This window comes from Haliotis cracherodii, unplaced genomic scaffold, assembly GCF_022045235.1.
Source record: "Haliotis cracherodii isolate W230 unplaced genomic scaffold, xgHalCrac1.p SCAF_12, whole genome shotgun sequence".
NCBI classification, from domain to species: domain Eukaryota; kingdom Metazoa; phylum Mollusca; class Gastropoda; order Lepetellida; family Haliotidae; genus Haliotis; species Haliotis cracherodii.
Window position 1 is genome coordinate 9,566,932 of NW_027266267.1, and position 16,971 is coordinate 9,583,902.

General features: G+C 45.1%; 1 protein-coding gene across 1 annotated transcript in view; it reads left to right on the forward strand.

Moving 5' to 3' along the window:
• Nucleotides 1-265: 265 nt before the first annotated feature.
• Nucleotides 266-16,971, forward strand: part of LOC139457519 (integrator complex subunit 10-like) — a 34,141-nt gene continuing 17,435 nt past the window's right edge. The window contains exons 1-7 of the mRNA XM_071238906.1: nt 266-412; nt 4,663-4,730; nt 5,466-5,569; nt 8,772-8,911; nt 12,352-12,433; nt 14,144-14,290; nt 15,753-15,921. Coding sequence (XP_071095007.1) covers nt 266-412; nt 4,663-4,730; nt 5,466-5,569; nt 8,772-8,911; nt 12,352-12,433; nt 14,144-14,290; nt 15,753-15,921 — 857 coding nt within the window. The remainder of the gene's footprint in view (nt 413-4,662; nt 4,731-5,465; nt 5,570-8,771; nt 8,912-12,351; nt 12,434-14,143; nt 14,291-15,752; nt 15,922-16,971) is intronic.

The window sequence follows — 16,971 nt, forward strand, 5'->3', positions numbered from 1 at the left end:
TGTTTAAATTATGCATCGACCAGGGTAAAAAATTCCATCAAACACTTTCTTTTTCTCGGCAGTTTATGTCGTGCTCTAAATCTTACTTTTGTATTTATCTCAACTAATAATTGACCATTGCAACTGAAGTTAACCAAAAGGGTAGATCAAACGAACGACTGAGCCCAATAAATAAGCATGTCAATTTATTTGAAGTCGCCCGGATATAAACGAGGCCGCTCAGGCGGGATCAACTTCGAATCGTCCGGATTTTAGTAATTTCAAAATGGCTACCGTAGTTGAAAACGTGCAGTTAAGCGATGTTGAGTGGCTTGTTATGCGAGCTCGTGGGTTTTCAAAAACTGACATTTTTGCTGCAAAGGCATGGTTGATAACTGCAAGATCTCTGTTTCCACGATGCTTTCTTATACAGGTGTGTAAACAATATCTGTTTGATAACACGATGAATTCACTGGTTCAGTTAACAGCAGGTATCGTTTGCCTATGGTAAGGACCGGTTGGTGACAGCACGTAGCCTACACAGGCTATAGGAAGAGCTGACATTACCATACATCGTTACAAACATCCATGGTTCACAGTCAGTACTGAGACTACTCGCCAACTGATCGAAAGGCTAAGTTAGGTCAAGTTAGACGCTCCTTTTCTCAACTTACATCTTGGGGGTAGCCTGCAGCCTCGGGGTATCGCGGTACTTGTCATGTACGCTAAACGGAACAAAATGCACTCACTAACCTTTATGATTATTTGTGTTCTCTATTTATTTTACCTAACAATGCATATTTTACTGATAAAAGTTTATTATTTATATTAGTAGCGCCGAGTATAAGACGGGCATCGCGCTCAGTTTGACAAGGGAGAGAACTCCATCGTATCGCGGTACAGAGAAATGTTATTTATGGAGGTTCGAATTGGACCGAAAAAGGACATACTTCTACCAACCACTTAGTTTGATCATGCCAGACATCAGTGATTTGTCCAGACAAGTGCAAAGACCACACAAGTAAAATTCTAAATGTGTTATCAGTAATAGGTATTTGATGCATAATTTACCGAAAAGTAAGAGAAAAATATTTTAAAAATCAACAACAAAATATCAGAAATGATATTCAAAGATTGTTTTAAAAATGATTGGGTGACAATAATTTGTCACAAAATGGAAAAAATGTTAAAAGTCAATAATAAATATTTAAAAAACACTCCTAGTATGCCCAAAGTATGTATTTATCTTTTGGCTACAAGTGAAGAACCTATTTCAAAGTTTGGCATTATCATGATTAATGCCCTTGTGATCATCCAATAGATTCTGGGCACAGAGGGGGAAAAAAATGTGCGGACAACGTAACTTCCTTTACCTTATTAGTCGCCATGAATATGCAGATGATCTAGTTCAGGTCGATAGAGAAAGTTTACTTGGGGAACTGCGTGTTATAATATCGTTGGCCATTGATAGATGGGGGTAAGGCAATATTAAAAAAGATGACAGAAGTAAGTATCAACGCATTAATAACTCCTTACTTACAGCAGATGGAACATTCCGAGGAAATTGAAATTGTTTACGAAGTGAGCACTTCCTGGTTACTGATTTGCATTAAAAGACAGCTGCTAAGAGGCGTGTCCCGCGTGAACTACCGGAAATCACAAATGCCGCGATACGATGAATGACGAGGTACCACAGGGTCCGATTATATTTACTCAGAGCTCCAGATAAGCTGCGTATCTGCGTAAAATACGCATGAGAAATATGCAGTAAAATAGAATCCAAGCGTATCAAATACGCAACGAATATTACAGATACGCTACAAAAATAAAACTTGTGAGTATCATCAAAATATTGTGAAGTAACCCTGCGTATTCGATTTGCAAATCAGCAACTTATTTTGAAATTATAAACGGGCATTCCGTCAACCTACCTTGCCAAACTCCACGATGACAGTTACATCATGATCATTTGCCATCACACTTTCTTGTGGAAGTATCGTGGTCTTTTTGAGTCCTATAAAGCTCTCGAACCCACACGACACCAGTTTGCAGGGGCTAGATGAATAGTGTTTTTTTAATATTTAACTTAAATACCCACATGTGTAAAAAATAGTGGGTAACAGAAATTTGAATACCCAGATAGAATTACTGATACCCAATGATTTTAAAATGCATGGGTAAAATACCCACAACACCAAAAGCTTATCTGGAGCTCTGATATCGCAATCAGGCATCACAGTGTTACATCGATACACAAGGTTTGAGTGTTTATGTTAACATAATGAGCACTGATTACATGTGATAGCGCGTTTGTCCAGTGGTAGAGCGTCAGCTAATTAACGCATTAATTAGTGAGCCGCGAACTGCGCTCGAGCCCCCAAAGCATTAATTGGATTTGAGAAAGTGTGCCCGGTAAAGTGCACTTCTCCCAGGCAACAATGCAGTTTACCGGGCGCAGACCGAGCGCTACCATCAGGTCAATTACCGCGCTTTAGCTCAACCGCTGTCACGCTATTCCGTTACTGTTGCTCACTCTCAAGTGACTCTCGCTTCACAATCCATCCCTTTTCGGGCTTAGGGAAACTTACACGTCTTTACGATCCAACACTCCTTTTCGGTCTTAGGGAAACTTACTTGTCTTTATGATTCAACACCCCTTTTCGGTCTCAGGGAAACCGATTGGTCGGTCATGTTTACATAAACAATGGAGGGTGTGGTTTCGGGGCCGTGGTTTCAAGGTCACACTCATGCGCAATTCATTGTTTACTGAATTATGCATGCATGTTAATGGGGTGCTAATGACCCATTAAACGAACACTGATTACATGTGATAGAGCTTGTGGTCCAGTGGTAGAGCGTCGAAAATAAGCCAAGCCGGTGAGCCGGCAAAGCGCGTTCGAACCCCCATGGCGCTAATTTGATCTGAAAAAGTGCGGCCAGTAAAGTGCACTACTCCCCAAGGTGACCTGTGAAGATCCCGGGGTAGAATAGGTCTTCAGCAACCCATACTTGCCGTAAAAGGTGACTATGCTTGTCGTGAAAGGCGACTGACGGGATCGGGTGGTCAGGCTCGCTGACTTGGTTGATACATGTCATCGATCCAAATTGTGTGGATCGATGCCCATGATGTCAATCACTGGATTGTCTGGTCCAGACTCTATTACTTTACAGACCGCCATCATATAGCTGGAATATTGCTGAGTGCGGCGTTAAACATCAAACAAACAAACAAATAAACAAACAAACAAAACTCCCAAAGGTAACCAACCCTGTCTATGTGGCGAAGAGATTCTAAAAACACTGTTATCGATTGAGGCAATGACAGGCTAAAGTTTGTGTTTTCGAAATGGATAAAGACACTTGATGAATCCTCGCATAACCTATTTTCGAACAGGTTAAGACGACATAGCTGATATTTTGAGTGATGAATGAATCAAAACTTAAATTTGTGCTCATACTGGAACAATACTTCAACAATCAAATTCAGTTACATTCCAATAAGGAAATATAAGAATAAAATCATTGATAAAAGGCATGATTGCCATTGCCTCATCTTGTGAACTTCTGCTGCACATAGGGGCACGGGTGGCCCAGTCGTCTAAGGCGCAGCGATTCGCTGTGCAGAGTTGCGTCCCTTGGGCACGCCAGAAACCTATGATAGTGGGTTCGAATCCTGGTTTGCCCCGATTATGTTTCTAGGTTTGTCAGCACCCATACCCGTGCTCGTGGGTTTCACCGAAGTGGTAAACGTCTGTGACCTGCATCGCTTCGGGCTTCCCTCCCACATTAAGCTGACACGCCGCGATATGACTGGAATACTGTTAAAAGCGGCGTTAAACCCAACTCACTCACTCACTCTGCTGCACATAGTACCTGACGGATATCTGATTTGTTTGGTACTTTTGCAGAGTTTGCATGAATGATCAGACGTGTTTTGGTGCACAGTTCTAACAGAGTTCTTGCAGGTTGGCATTTGAACTCAAAAAGTAAAAGTTTGAAACCTATTCACAAAATATGAATTTTTAGCAAATTGTAGTGTAAACACACTTTTTCTCGTACTCATCATTACGACACCAAAATTATGTATGAGGACAGACTGTTCTGAAAGTTGTACAGTACTTCACATGAACCCAATGTTGAGACAGACTGGATGTCTTCCCTCTCAAATCAGCAGTTTTGATGACGTCACACCACTCGTTGTGACGCGACAAATCACTTTCACTTACTGGATTATCGGTGACTGCCTCTGTGGTCTAGTGGTAGAGCGTCCACCTGGAGAGCGGAAGGTCCGGGGTTCATCCCCAGCCGTGTCATACCTAGAGACGTTAAAAGATGGTACTTGTTGTTACCCTGTCTGGCGCTCGGCATTAAGGGGCTAAAACAAGGACTGGTCGGCTCGGAGTCAGTATACTGTGTCTGAGTGGGGTATTCATGTTAAACTGCGGCATGGTATCTCAGTGTGCTAGCACTATAAATCGGCATCAGTTGACTAGTACAAGCAGCCACACACACACGTGCATGCACGTCGCTATATAAATGCAATAATCTTGGACGCGACGTTAAACCCCATTTTACCTCACCGACTGGTCTGTCATTATACATAGCTGAGTGTGACCTTAAACAACAAACGAAAGCAAATGAATGACGATGCTCTTGACTTATGTGTCTGTTATTCTGTTTCAGTTTGAGTCGTACCAGCTTGAAAAATCATCCAAGAATGTGAAGGATGCTGCTAAACACCTGGAGGAGATGTGAGTGTCCTGCACATCTCAAGTTATTCAGTTTCATATATTGTTTATCATATAGGTCATCAGGGTTCTCGGGGCGGTCAGGTAGCCTAGTGGTTAAAGCGTTCGCTTGTCACGCCGAAGACCCGGGTTCGATTCCCGACATGGGTACAATGTGTGAAGCCCATTTCTGGTGTCCCCCGCCGTGATATTGCTGGAATATTGCTAAAAGCGGCGTAAAACCATACTCACTCACTCACTCACTCATCAGGGTCCTCATGCAATCATTGACAGATTGTGTCTTTTAGTGTAACAGTATTCATCACGAAAATGTCCAAGTGCCAAAATAATCGCATTTACGGTCTCTTTAGCATGTATAGAGTTGAAAACAATCAAAACAATGTTTTTCAATTGCTTCAATTGTAACCTGGGGGCACGGGTGGCCCAGTCGTCTAAGGCACCGCGATTCGCTGTGCAGAGTTGTGTCCCTTGGGCACGCCAGAAACCTATGATTGTGGTTTCGAATCCCGGTTCGCCCCGATTATGTTTCTAGGTTTGTCAGCACCATACCCATACTCATGAGTTTCACCGAAGTGGTAAACGTCTTAGACCTGCATCACTTCGGGCTTTCCTCCCACATTAAGTTGACACGCCGCGATATAACTGGAATACTGTTAAAAGCGGCATTAAACCCAACTCACTCACTCACTCACTCACTCAATTGTAACCTAATATTAATTTACCTGTCTGGTGTTTGAGGCTGAAGAACTTCCCCAACGAGCAGCGTCTGTGGATAGAGGTGCACACAATCCTTGAGGCTTTACAAACAGAGGCAACAGATCAGAAGAGCAGTTTCCACACAGGTACAGTGTTTATAGTGGAGGCATCCCTACATCTGTTTCAGTTTTGACACAAGAAATATCACCTATGGGCAGCAGTAGTGCGCATTTTGTCTGGATATAACTTTGTCTCATGACATGAATGATTAACTTATAATAGCATAAGGCCTTTTATTTGACGGATGTGTGGTTGTGTTACATATTCCCAGACACAAAATACTGGGGGAAAATATCAAATAAAAATTATCATGTTTTAAATTTTTGTATTAGAGTAATTACAGTAACAAGAAACTTTGCTACTTGGCACAAATTTTTTATGACAATGCAGTTGGAGGCACGGGTGGCCCACTCATCGTGGCGATTAGCTGTGCAGAGTTGCGTTTCTTGAGCACGCCAGAAACCTATGATTGTGGGTTCAAATCCTGGTTCGCCCCGATTATGTTTCTAGGTTTGTCAGCACCATACCCGTTGTTCCTGGGTTTCACCGAAGTGGTAAACGTCTAAGACCTGCATCACTTCGGGCTTTCCTCCCACATTAAGCTGACACGCCGCGATGTAACTGGAATACTGTTAAAAGCGGCGCTAAACCCCACTTACTCACTCACTCACAATACAGTGTTGACAGTAAGAGGTGGTAACCCTCAGCCACAGCATTAGTTTCTCCGTTTTTTCCCTTTTTCCCTATCAACATGCTCCATTTGATTTGTGTATGTGGGTGGCGTTTCGCTAAATAAGCACCATCCCATTTTAATGACACCTCCTTTAACTGTGCATCTGTTTCAATTATAACATAAGAAATAACACCAGCAGTGAAGTGCATTTTGTTGAGAAACCTTTGTATCATTAACAGTGCATACATGATGAACTTACAGCATGAAGATCATACTCGACTCAATCAGTGTGCACGTGGCAAGTTACTGAGCAAGCACCGTTCCATCTAAATGGGGGGCACGGGTGGCCCAGTCGTCTAAGGTGCCGCGATTCGTTGTGCAGAGTTGCGTCCCTTGGGCACGCCAGAAACCTATGATTGTGGGTTCGAATCCCGGTTCGCCCCGATTATGTTTCTAGGTTTGTCAGCACCATACCCGTGCTCGTGGGTTTCACCGAAGTGGTAAACGTCTGAGACCTGCATCACTTCGGGCTTTCCTTCCACATTTAAGCTGACACGCCGCGATGTAACTGGAATACTGTTAAAAGCGGCGTTAAACCGAACTCACTCACTCACTCCATCTAAATGACTCCTTTCTTTAATCTCAGCAGAGTTTTTTGTAATCACACTTACTTTCACAATATTCATGCTGTTTCCAAGGGTCCCTAAAGTCAGAAGTTTGCCAGAAAATATTACATAGCTATCAGCATTCCCATATACCGGTCATTGCCAGTTTTTTACCAGTAAAATTAGGCTTGGACTGATAATTCATGTGACAGCCAGGCTCTTTGGACCTTATAAGTACCTTATAAATCTTTCATATATGATTAAGATTATGATTAATGATTTATATGATATAAGCATGATAAGATTCATATATGTGCATTTTTCGAACAAAGTCACCTTGTCTGTTACCGCCATTTGTAGCGACTTCGTCTCGAAATGTTAAAAAAAGGGAGAAAATTGTGACTGAAGTTAGTGTAAATGACATATATAGATCTAACTAAGTTACTTCAGAGATGACATCTTTGCACTGAACATGATGCTGAAGGAATTAAAACGAAATAATTTTCATGCATTTTTTTATTTGTTGAAAGTTGGGACTGGCAAAAATTAGGGGAGACTGGTAATAATTTTAGAGTTGCCAGCCCACAAGTACTAGCAGTTTCAAAAGCCAGTTGGAACACTGGCTATTCGATAAATGAAAAAGAACAATGAATAGCTAAGAGTGGTTACAACATTGTTCTATCATGACTTCATTTCTGGAGATTCAAATAAGCGCTCGCAACTTTATGACATTGTAAATTGAATGACGTTATTTTTAGAGGGAAGTGTTCAGTAAGTTGTTCCCTGTAGATGTAGTGGGGTAATGTAGTTAAACACAATTTCCAAACGATCGCATCCAAAAGTGGGAGAGATATGACAATTGGTAGTGGAAGAAAAGGTATAGATAATATAACTGATGTGCAAATTGTGAGAATATGCTAGAAATACCGAATTACGACATTGACGAGGTCTGATTCTATTCTGGTCGTCATCATTATTTTAAATACGGGTAAACATATTTAAAGCTTGTACATTTTATTAACATCCTTAAAGAGGCTGCACATAAAATTGATGTCTCATGTATATGTAAGAAATATGGTGTGTGAATCTTTCGGTTTACTCTCCCTACAGTGATGTATTTTATGATGAGTGAGTGAGTGAGTATGGTTTTACGCCGCTTTTAGCAATATTCCAGCAATATCATGGCGGGGAACGCCAGAAATTGGCTTCACACATTGTACCCATGTCGGGAATCGAACCCGGGTCTTCGGCGTGACGAGCGAACGCTTTAACCACTAGGCTACCCGACCACCCCATATTATTTATTTATTTTTTTAATTTTTTAATTTTTTTTTATGATGAACAACTCACACTTGTCGTTAATTGCTTAAACAGACACACCACTTCTGTATATGGTACACTTACAGAATATCAGATTCCTGTCCAGCTTGTCTGTTTGAGGCTCCTAGCATAGCAGCAAGTGACACAGTGACTATTTTAAGAATCGGGCGATGAATCACAAAGTAAGCGATGTGGCTAACTTATTCCTCAGAAGCTCATGCATATTCCTTGCCAATATGACAGAAGGTATCTGGTATTCTAGCCCTGTATATAATTATATACATGTAATATAGGGGGCACGGGTGGCCCAGTCGTCTAAGGCGCCGCGTTTCGCTGTGCAGAGTTGCGTCCCTTGGGCAAGCCAGAAACCTATGATTGTGGGTTCTAATCCCGGTTCGCCCTGATTATGTTTCTAGGTTTGTCAGCACCATACCCGTGCTCATGGGTTTCACCGAAGTGGTAAACGTCTGAGACCTGCATCACTTCGGGCTTTCCTCCCACATTAAGCTGACACGCCATGATAAAACTGGAATACTGTTAAAAGCGGCGTTAAACCCAACTCACTCACTCACTCACATGTGATATACTCTTGCACTATTGACTGCCTCCGTCAATGTAAGTGCAATAATCTTGGACGCAACGTTAAACCCCATTTTACCTCACCTCACCTCACCTTGCGTGTCTTCACAGAGATATTTGCTGCGTTCCCGACCCACATCCAGTGTCAGATGTTGCTGAATGTTGCTGAGAAGATCTCCAATGTCCTGGAGCGATGTCGGTTGCTGTTGCTTGCCATGAGGAAATTCCCCAACTTGGTGGTAGAGCATGGGGTATGTACCAGTAGACATGGGGTATGTACCAGTAGACATGGGGTATGTACCAGTAGACATGGGGTATGTACCAGTAGACATCTGCCACGAACTTGGTGGTAGAGCATGGGGTATGTACCAGCAGACATGGGGTATGTACCAGTAGACATTGGGTATGTACCAGTAGACATGGGGTATGTACCAGTAGACATCTACCATGAAATTGGTGGTAGAGCATGGGGTATGTACCAGTAGACATCTACCATGAAATTGGTGGTAGAGCATGGGGTATGTACCAGTAGACATCTACCATGAACTTGAATGTAGAGCTGTGGTGGTCAGTGTGTCTGGTGTGTGTTACAGGCTGATGTTACTCTTGTTACTGTGGTGGTCAGTGTGTCTGGTGTGTGTCACAGGCAGGTGTTACTCTTGTTACTGTGGTGGTCAGTGTGTCTGGTGTGTGTCACAGGCTGGTGTTACTTTGGTTACTGTGGCGGTCAGTGTGTCTGGTGTGTGTCACAGGCTAGTGTTACTCTTGTTACTGGTGTGGTCAGTGTGTCTGGTGTGTGTTACAGGCTGGTGTTACTCTTGTTACTGTGGCGGTCAGTGTGTCTGGTGTGTGTTACAGGCTGGTGTTACTCTTGTTACTGGTGTGGTCAGTGTGTCTGATGTGTGTCACAGGCTGGTGTTACTCTTGTTACTGTGGTGGTCAGTGTGCCTGGTGTGTGTCACAGGCAGGTGTTACTCTTGTTACTGTGGCAGTCAGTGTGTCTGGTGTGTGTTACAGGCTGGTGTTACTCTTGTTACTGGTGTGGTCAGTGTGACTGGTGTGTGTCACAGGCTGGTGTTGCTCTTGTTACTGTGGTGGTCAGTGTGTCTGGTGTGTGTTACAGGCTGGTGTTACTCTTGTTACTGTGGCGGTCAGTGTGCCTGGTGTTTGTTACAGGCTGGTGTTACTCTTGTTACTGTGGTGGTCAGTGTGTCTGGTGTGTGTTACAGGCTGGTGTGTGTCACAGGCTGGTGTTACTCTTGTTACTGTGGCGGTCAGTGTGCCTGGTGTGTGTCACAGGCTGGTGTTACTCTTGTTACTGTGGTGGTCAGTGTGTCTGGTGTGTGTTACAGGCTGGTGTTTGTTACAGGCTGGTGTTACTCTTGTTACTGTGGTGGTCAGTGTGTCTGGTGTGTGTCACAGGCTGGTGTTACTCTTGTTACTGTGGTGGTCAGTGTGCCTGGTGTGTGTTACAGGCTTGTGTTACTCTTGTTACTGTGGCGGTCAGTGTGCCTGGTGTGTGTCACAGGCTTGTGTTACTCTTGTTACTGTGGTGGTCAGTGTGCCTGGAGTGTGTTACAGGCTGGTGTTACTCTTGTTACTGTGGCGGTCAGTGTGCCTGGTGTGTGTTACAGGCTGGTGTTACTCTTGTTACTGTGGTGGTCAGTGTGCCTGGTGTGTGTTACAGGCTTGTGTTACTCTTGTTACTGTGGCGGTCAGTGTGCCTGGTGTGTGTCACAGGCTGGTGTTACTCTTGTTACTGTGGTGGTCAGTGTGTCTGGTGTGTGTCACAGGCTGGTGTTACTCTTGTTACTGTGGTGGTCAGTGTGCCTGGTGTGTGTTACAGGCTTGTGTTACTCTTGTTACTGTGGCGGTCAGTGTGCCTGGTGTGTGTTACAGGCTGGTGTTACTCGTGTTACTGTGGTGGTCAGTGTGCCTGGAGTGTGTCACAGGCTGGTGTTACTCCTGTTACTGTGGTGGTCAGTGTGCCTGGTGTGTGTTACAGGCTGGTGTTACTCTTTTCACTGTGGTGGTCAGTGTGCCTGGTGTGTGTCACAGGCTGGTGTTACTCTTGTTACTGTGGTGGTCAGTGTGCCTGGTGTGTGTTACAGGCTGGTGTGTGTTACAGGCTGGTGTTACTCTTTTTACTGTGGTGGTCAGTGTGCCTGGAGTGTGTCACAGGCTGGTGTTACTCTTGTTACTGTGGCAGTCAGTGTGCCTGGTGTGTGTTACAGACTGGTGTTACTCTTGTTACTGTGGTGGTCAGTGTGCCTGGAGTGTGTCACAGGCTGGTGTTACTCTTGTTACTGTGGCAGTCAGTGTGCCTGGAGTGTGTTACAGGCTGGTGTGTGTCACAGGCTGGTGTTACTCTTGTTACTGTGGTGGTCAGTGTGCCTGGTGTGTGTCACAGGCTGGTGTTACTCTTGTTACTGTGGCAGTCAGTGTGCCTGGAGTGTGTTACAGGCTGGTGTGTGTTACAGGCTGGTGTTACTCTTTTTACTGTGGTGGTCAGTGTGCCTGGAGTGTGTCACAGGCTGGTGTTACTCTTGTTACTGTGGCAGTCAGTGTGCCTGGTGTGTGTCACAGGCTAGTGTTACTCTTGTTACTGGTGTGGTCAGTGTGCCTGGTGTGTGTTACAGGATGGTGTGTGTCACAGGCTGGTGTTACTCTTGTTACTGTGGTGGTCAGTGTGCCTGGTGTGTGTCACAGGCTGGTGTTACTCTTGTTACTGTGGCGGTCAGTGTGCCTGGTGTGTGTTACAGGCTGGTGTTACTCTTGTTACTGTGGCGGTCAGTGTGCCTGGTGTGTGTCACAGGCTGGTGTTACTCTTGTTACTGTGGCGGTCAGTGTGCCTGGTGTGTGTTACAGGCTGGTGTGTGTCACAGGCTGGTGTTACTCTTGTTACTGTGGTGGTCAGTGTGCCTGGTGTGTGTTACAGGCTGGTGTTACTCTTGTTACTGTGGTGGTCATTGTGTCTGGTGTGTGTCACAGGCTGGTGTTACTCTTGTTACTGTGGCGGTCAGTGTGCCTGGTGTGTGTTACAGGCTGGTGTTACTCTTGTTACTGTGGCGGTCAGTGTGTCTGGTGTGTGTTACAGGCTGGTGTTACTCTTGTTACTGTGGCGGTCAGTGTGTCTGGTGTGTGTTACAGGCTGGTGTTACTCTTGTTACTGTGGCGGTCAGTGTGTCTGGTGTGTGTTACAGGCTGGTGTTACTCCTGTTACTGTGGTGGTCAGTGTGTCTGGTGTGTGTTACAGGCTGGTGTGTGTTACAGGCTGGTGTGTGTCACAGGCTGGTGTATGTTACAGGCTGGTGTGTGTTACAGGCTGGTGTGTGTTACAGGGCTGGTTTGTGTTACAGGGCTGGTGTGTGTTACAGGGCTGGTGTGTGTTACAGGGCTGGTGTGTGTTACAGGGCTGGTGTGTGTTACAGGGCTGGTGTGTGTTACAGGGCTGGTTTGTGTTACAGGGCTGGTGTGTGTTACAGGGCTGGTGTGTGTTACAGGCTGGTGTGTGGTACAGGCTGGTGTGTGTTACAGGCTGGTGTGTGGTACAGGCCGGTGTGTGTTACAGGCTGGTGTGTGGTACAGGCCGGTCTGTGGTACAGGCTGGTGTGTGATACAGGCTGGTGTGTGATACAGGCTGGTGTGTGTTACAGGCTGGTGTGTGGTACAGGGCTGGTGTGTGTTTCAGCTCAAGCTGGTGGAGTTGCTGATGCTGGAGGAGAGGCAGAGTGGAGCCGTGTCTCCCGTCAACTGTTACCGGAAACTGTTAGGTGAGTCCATCTTTTGAGTCGTGTCTCCCGTCAACTGTTACCGGAAACTGTTAGGTGAGTCGATCTATTGAGGCGTGTCTCCCGTCAACTGTTACCGGAAACTGTTAGGTGAGTCGATCTATTGAGGCGTGTCTCCCGTCAACTGTTACCGGAAACTGTTAGGTGAGTCGATCTATTGAGTCGTGTCTCCCGTCAACTGTTACCGGAAACTGTTAGGTGAGTCGATCTATTGAGTCGTGTCTCCCGTCAACTGTTACCGGAAACTGTTAGGTGAGTCGATCTATTGAGGCGTGTCTCCCGTCAACTGTTACCGGAAACTGTTAGGTGAGTCGATCTATTGAGTCGTGTCTCCCGTCAACTGTTACCGGAAACTGTTAGGTGAGTCGATCTATTGAGTCGTGTCTCCCGTCAACTGTTACCGGAAACTGTTAGGTGAGTCAATCTATTGAGTCGTGTCTCCTGTCAACTGTTACCGGAAACTGTTAGGTGAGTCGATCTGTTGAGCTTTGACCCCTATCAGTGGGTAAGTGACACAATCTATTGAGCTGCGACCCCTGTCAATTGTTAAGTGACTCAATCTATTGAGCTGCGACCCCTGTCAATTGTTAAGTGACTCAATCTATTGAGTTCTGTTTCAGTGAGAAATATGTGTGTTGTTCTGTTTCAGTGTGTGATTTGATTTGTGTTCTGTTTCAGTGTATGACGTGTGTTGATCTGTTTCAGTGTGTAATATGTATGTTGTTCTGTTTCAAAGTGTGATTTGATTTGTGATCTGTTTCAGTGTGTGATATGTGTGTTGCTCTGTTAGAGTGTGTGATATGATGTGTGTTGTTGTTTCAGTGTGTGATATGTGTGTTGTTCTGTTAGAGTGTGTGATATGATGTGTGTTGTTTCAGTGTGTGATATGATGTGTGTTTTTCTGTTTCAGTGTGTGATATGATGTGTGTTGTTCTGCTTCAGTGTGTGATATGATGTGTGTTGTTCTATTTCAGTGTGTGATATGATGTGTGTTGTTCTGCTTCAGTGTGTGATATGATGTGTGTTGTTCTATTTCAGTGTGTGATTTGATGTGTGTTGTTCTATTTCAGTGTATGATATGATGTGTGTTGTTCTGCTTCAGTGTGTGATATGATGTGTGTTGTTCTATTTCAGTATGTGATATGATGTGTGTTGTTCTATTTCAGTGTGTGATATGATGTGTGTTGTTCTGTTTTAGTGTGTGATATGATGTGTGTTGTTCTGTTTCTGTGTGTGATATGATGTGTGTTCTATTTCAGTGTGTGATATGATGTGTGTTCTATTTCAGTGTGTGATATGATGTGTGTTTTTCTGTTTCAGTGTGTGATATGATGTGTGTTTTTCTGTTTCTGTGTGTGATATGATGTGTGTTTTTCTGTTTCAGTATGTGATATAATGTGTGTTCTATTTCAGTTTGTGATATGATGTGTGTTGTTCTGTTTCAGTGTGTGATAAGATGTGTGTTGTTCTGTTTTAGTGTGTGATATGATGTGTGTTGTTCTCTTTCTGTGTGTGATATGATGTGTGTTTTTCTGTTTCAGTGTGTGATATGATGTGTGTTCTATTTCAGTGTGTGATATGATGTGTGTTCTATTTCAGTGTGTGATATGATGTGTGTTGTTCTGTTTTAGTGTGTGATATGATGTGTGTTCTATTTCAGTGTGTGATATGATGTGTGTTGTTCTGTTTCAGTGTGTGACACGCTGCCTCTGGTTCTGCACAAGATCGGCCACCTCTCTATCTCAGACGTTGAGCTGTACACCTGGCTGCAGAGATCTGTGGAGTTCTACATCAGCTATACCACCCAGCCCGTCACACAGGACGTGTCACAGTCTCCAGGTATGTCACAGCTGGTCACACAGGAAGTGTCACAATCTCCAGGTATGTCACAGCCGGTCACACAGGAAGTGTCACAATCTCCAGGTATGTCACAGCCGATCACACAGGAAGTGTCACAATCTCCAGGTATGTCTCAGCTTGTCACTCAGGATGTGTCACAGTCTCCAGGTATGTCACAGCTGGTCACACAGGAAGTGTCACAATCTCCTGGTATGTCACAGCCGGTCACACAGGAAGTGTCACAATCTCCAGGTATGTCACAGCCGGTCACACAGGAAGTGTCACAATCTCCAGGTATGTCACAGCCGGTCACACAGGAAGTGTCACAATCTCCAGGTATGTCTCAGCTTGTCACTCAGGACGTGTCACAGTCTCCAGGTATGTCACAGCTTGTCACTCAGGACGTGTCACAGTCTCCAGGTATTTCAAAGCCTGTCACACAGGACGTGTCACAGTCTCCAGGTATGTCACAGCCGGTCACACAGGAAGTGTCACAATCTCCAGGTATGTCACAGCCGGTCACACAGGAAGTGTCACAATCTCCAGGTATGTCTCAGCTTGTCACTTAGGACGTGTCACAGTCTCCAGGTATGTCACAGCCGGTCACGCAGGAAGTGTCACAGTCTCCAGGTATGTCACAGCCTGTCACACAGGAAGTGTCACAGTCTCCAGGTATGTCACAGCCTGTCACACAGGACGTGTCACAGTCTCCAGGTATGTCACAGCTGGTCACTCGTACGCCCGACGTATGGTCGCTGTGGAACCACTCTATGGCATGGCTATGGCATGTCGAATTCTCTAAATGCTACGACAATCCTAGAAATGAAAAGAGTTTTAACTCTGCGTTATAATCCCTACGGCTACCTCAATTTCGGGGGGCTATGGCCGCCGTATCCTAGCCATAGAGCAAATGTGACTGAGCGAGTGAGTGAGTAGGGTTTGACGTTGCTTTTAACAGTATTCCAGTCATATCACGGCGTATCAGTTTAATGTGGGAGGAAAGCCCGAAGCGATGCAGGTCTTAAACGTGTACCACTTCGGTGAAACCCACAAGCACGGGTATGGTGCTGACAAACCTAGAAACATAATTGGGGTGAACCGGGATTCGAACCCACAATGATAGGTTTCTGGCATGCCCAAGGGACACAACTCTGCACAGTGAATTGCGGCGCCTTAGACGACTGGGCCACCTTGCCCCCAAATGTGACTGAGGCATTAGGAGGTCAAAGATGGTTGTCGTGGGTTACCCGGCTGATCATTTATCAAGCTGCTGAGTATTTACAGCAATTTTTTAAGGTTTTGTTGTAATTTGACCACTCCCACCTCTGGTGATCTTTCAAGTTCTACAACACTAGAAAAAAATACTAAAATACTAAAGTGACAACACTAAAGTGATATTGAAAGTAATTCTTCCCACCCCAACCCCAGCCAGACTCTTAAATGGAGAGTGAATGTGTTTCAGATTTATTGTCCCCCACAAAGACGTCAGCTAAGAAGTTCCCCATGATCCCAGGGCTTCTGGACAGAGAGAGTCAGGTCACCGACCCCTGGGGCAGCCTCTTCAAGCTGCTGCAGTTGTTTGGCGGCCATCTTGGATGGGAGATGGAAGCAGACATTTTCAATAAATCCCGGTAAGACGGTAGACCACCTCTGTGGAGTAGTAGATAGAGCATCTGCCTGGAGGCCGCCTCCATGGATAGTAGATAGAGCATCTGCCTGGAGGCCGCCTCCATGAATAGTGGATAGAGCATCTGCCTGGAGGCCGCCTCCATGGACAGTAGATAGAGCATCTGCCTGGAGGCCGCCTCCATGGATAGTAGATAGAGCATCTGCCTGGAGGCCGCCTCCATGGATAGTGGATAGAGCATCTGCCTGGAGGCCGCCTCCATGGATAGTGGATAGAGCATCTGCCTGGAGGCCGCCTCCATGGATAGTGGATAGAGCGTCTTTCTGGAGGCCGCCTCCATGGATAGTTGGTAGAGCGTCTTTCTGGAGGCCGCCTCCATGGATAGTGGATAGAGAATCTACCTAGAGACTGCCTCCATGATCTTGTGGACCCGTGAAGATCCGGTGTAGAATAGGTCTTCAACAACCCATGCTTGCCGTTAAAGGCGACGAAAGGGATCGACTGGTCAGGCTCGCTGACTTTGTTAATGCATGTCATCATATCCCAATTGCGTGGATCGATGCTCGTGATATCAATCACTGGATTGTCTGGTCCAGACTCGATTATTTACAGACTGCCGTCATATAGCTGGAATATTGCTGAGTGCGGTGTTAAACAACAAACAAACCAATACAAACCATGGTCTAGTGAGTAGAGTGTCTGCCTGGAGAACTCCTCTATGGTCTAGTGGGTAAGACATCTGCCTCGAGAGCGGAAGGTCAGTGGTTCTATTCCCTGGCCGTGTCATACCAAAAGATGTTAAAAGATGGTACTTGTTGTTTCCCTGCCTGATGCTTGGCATTAAGGGGATCTAACAACGACTGTTGGCTTGGAATCAGAATTATATGTCTGAGTAGGTTATCCATGTTAAAATGTCGCATGGTATCTTGGTTGGCATTAGTGTAGACAGACAGACAGACAGACAGACAGACAGACAGACAGACAGACAGACAGACAGACAGACAGACAGACAGACAGACTGACGGATGGATGTACGGGCGGGCAGGCAGGCAGG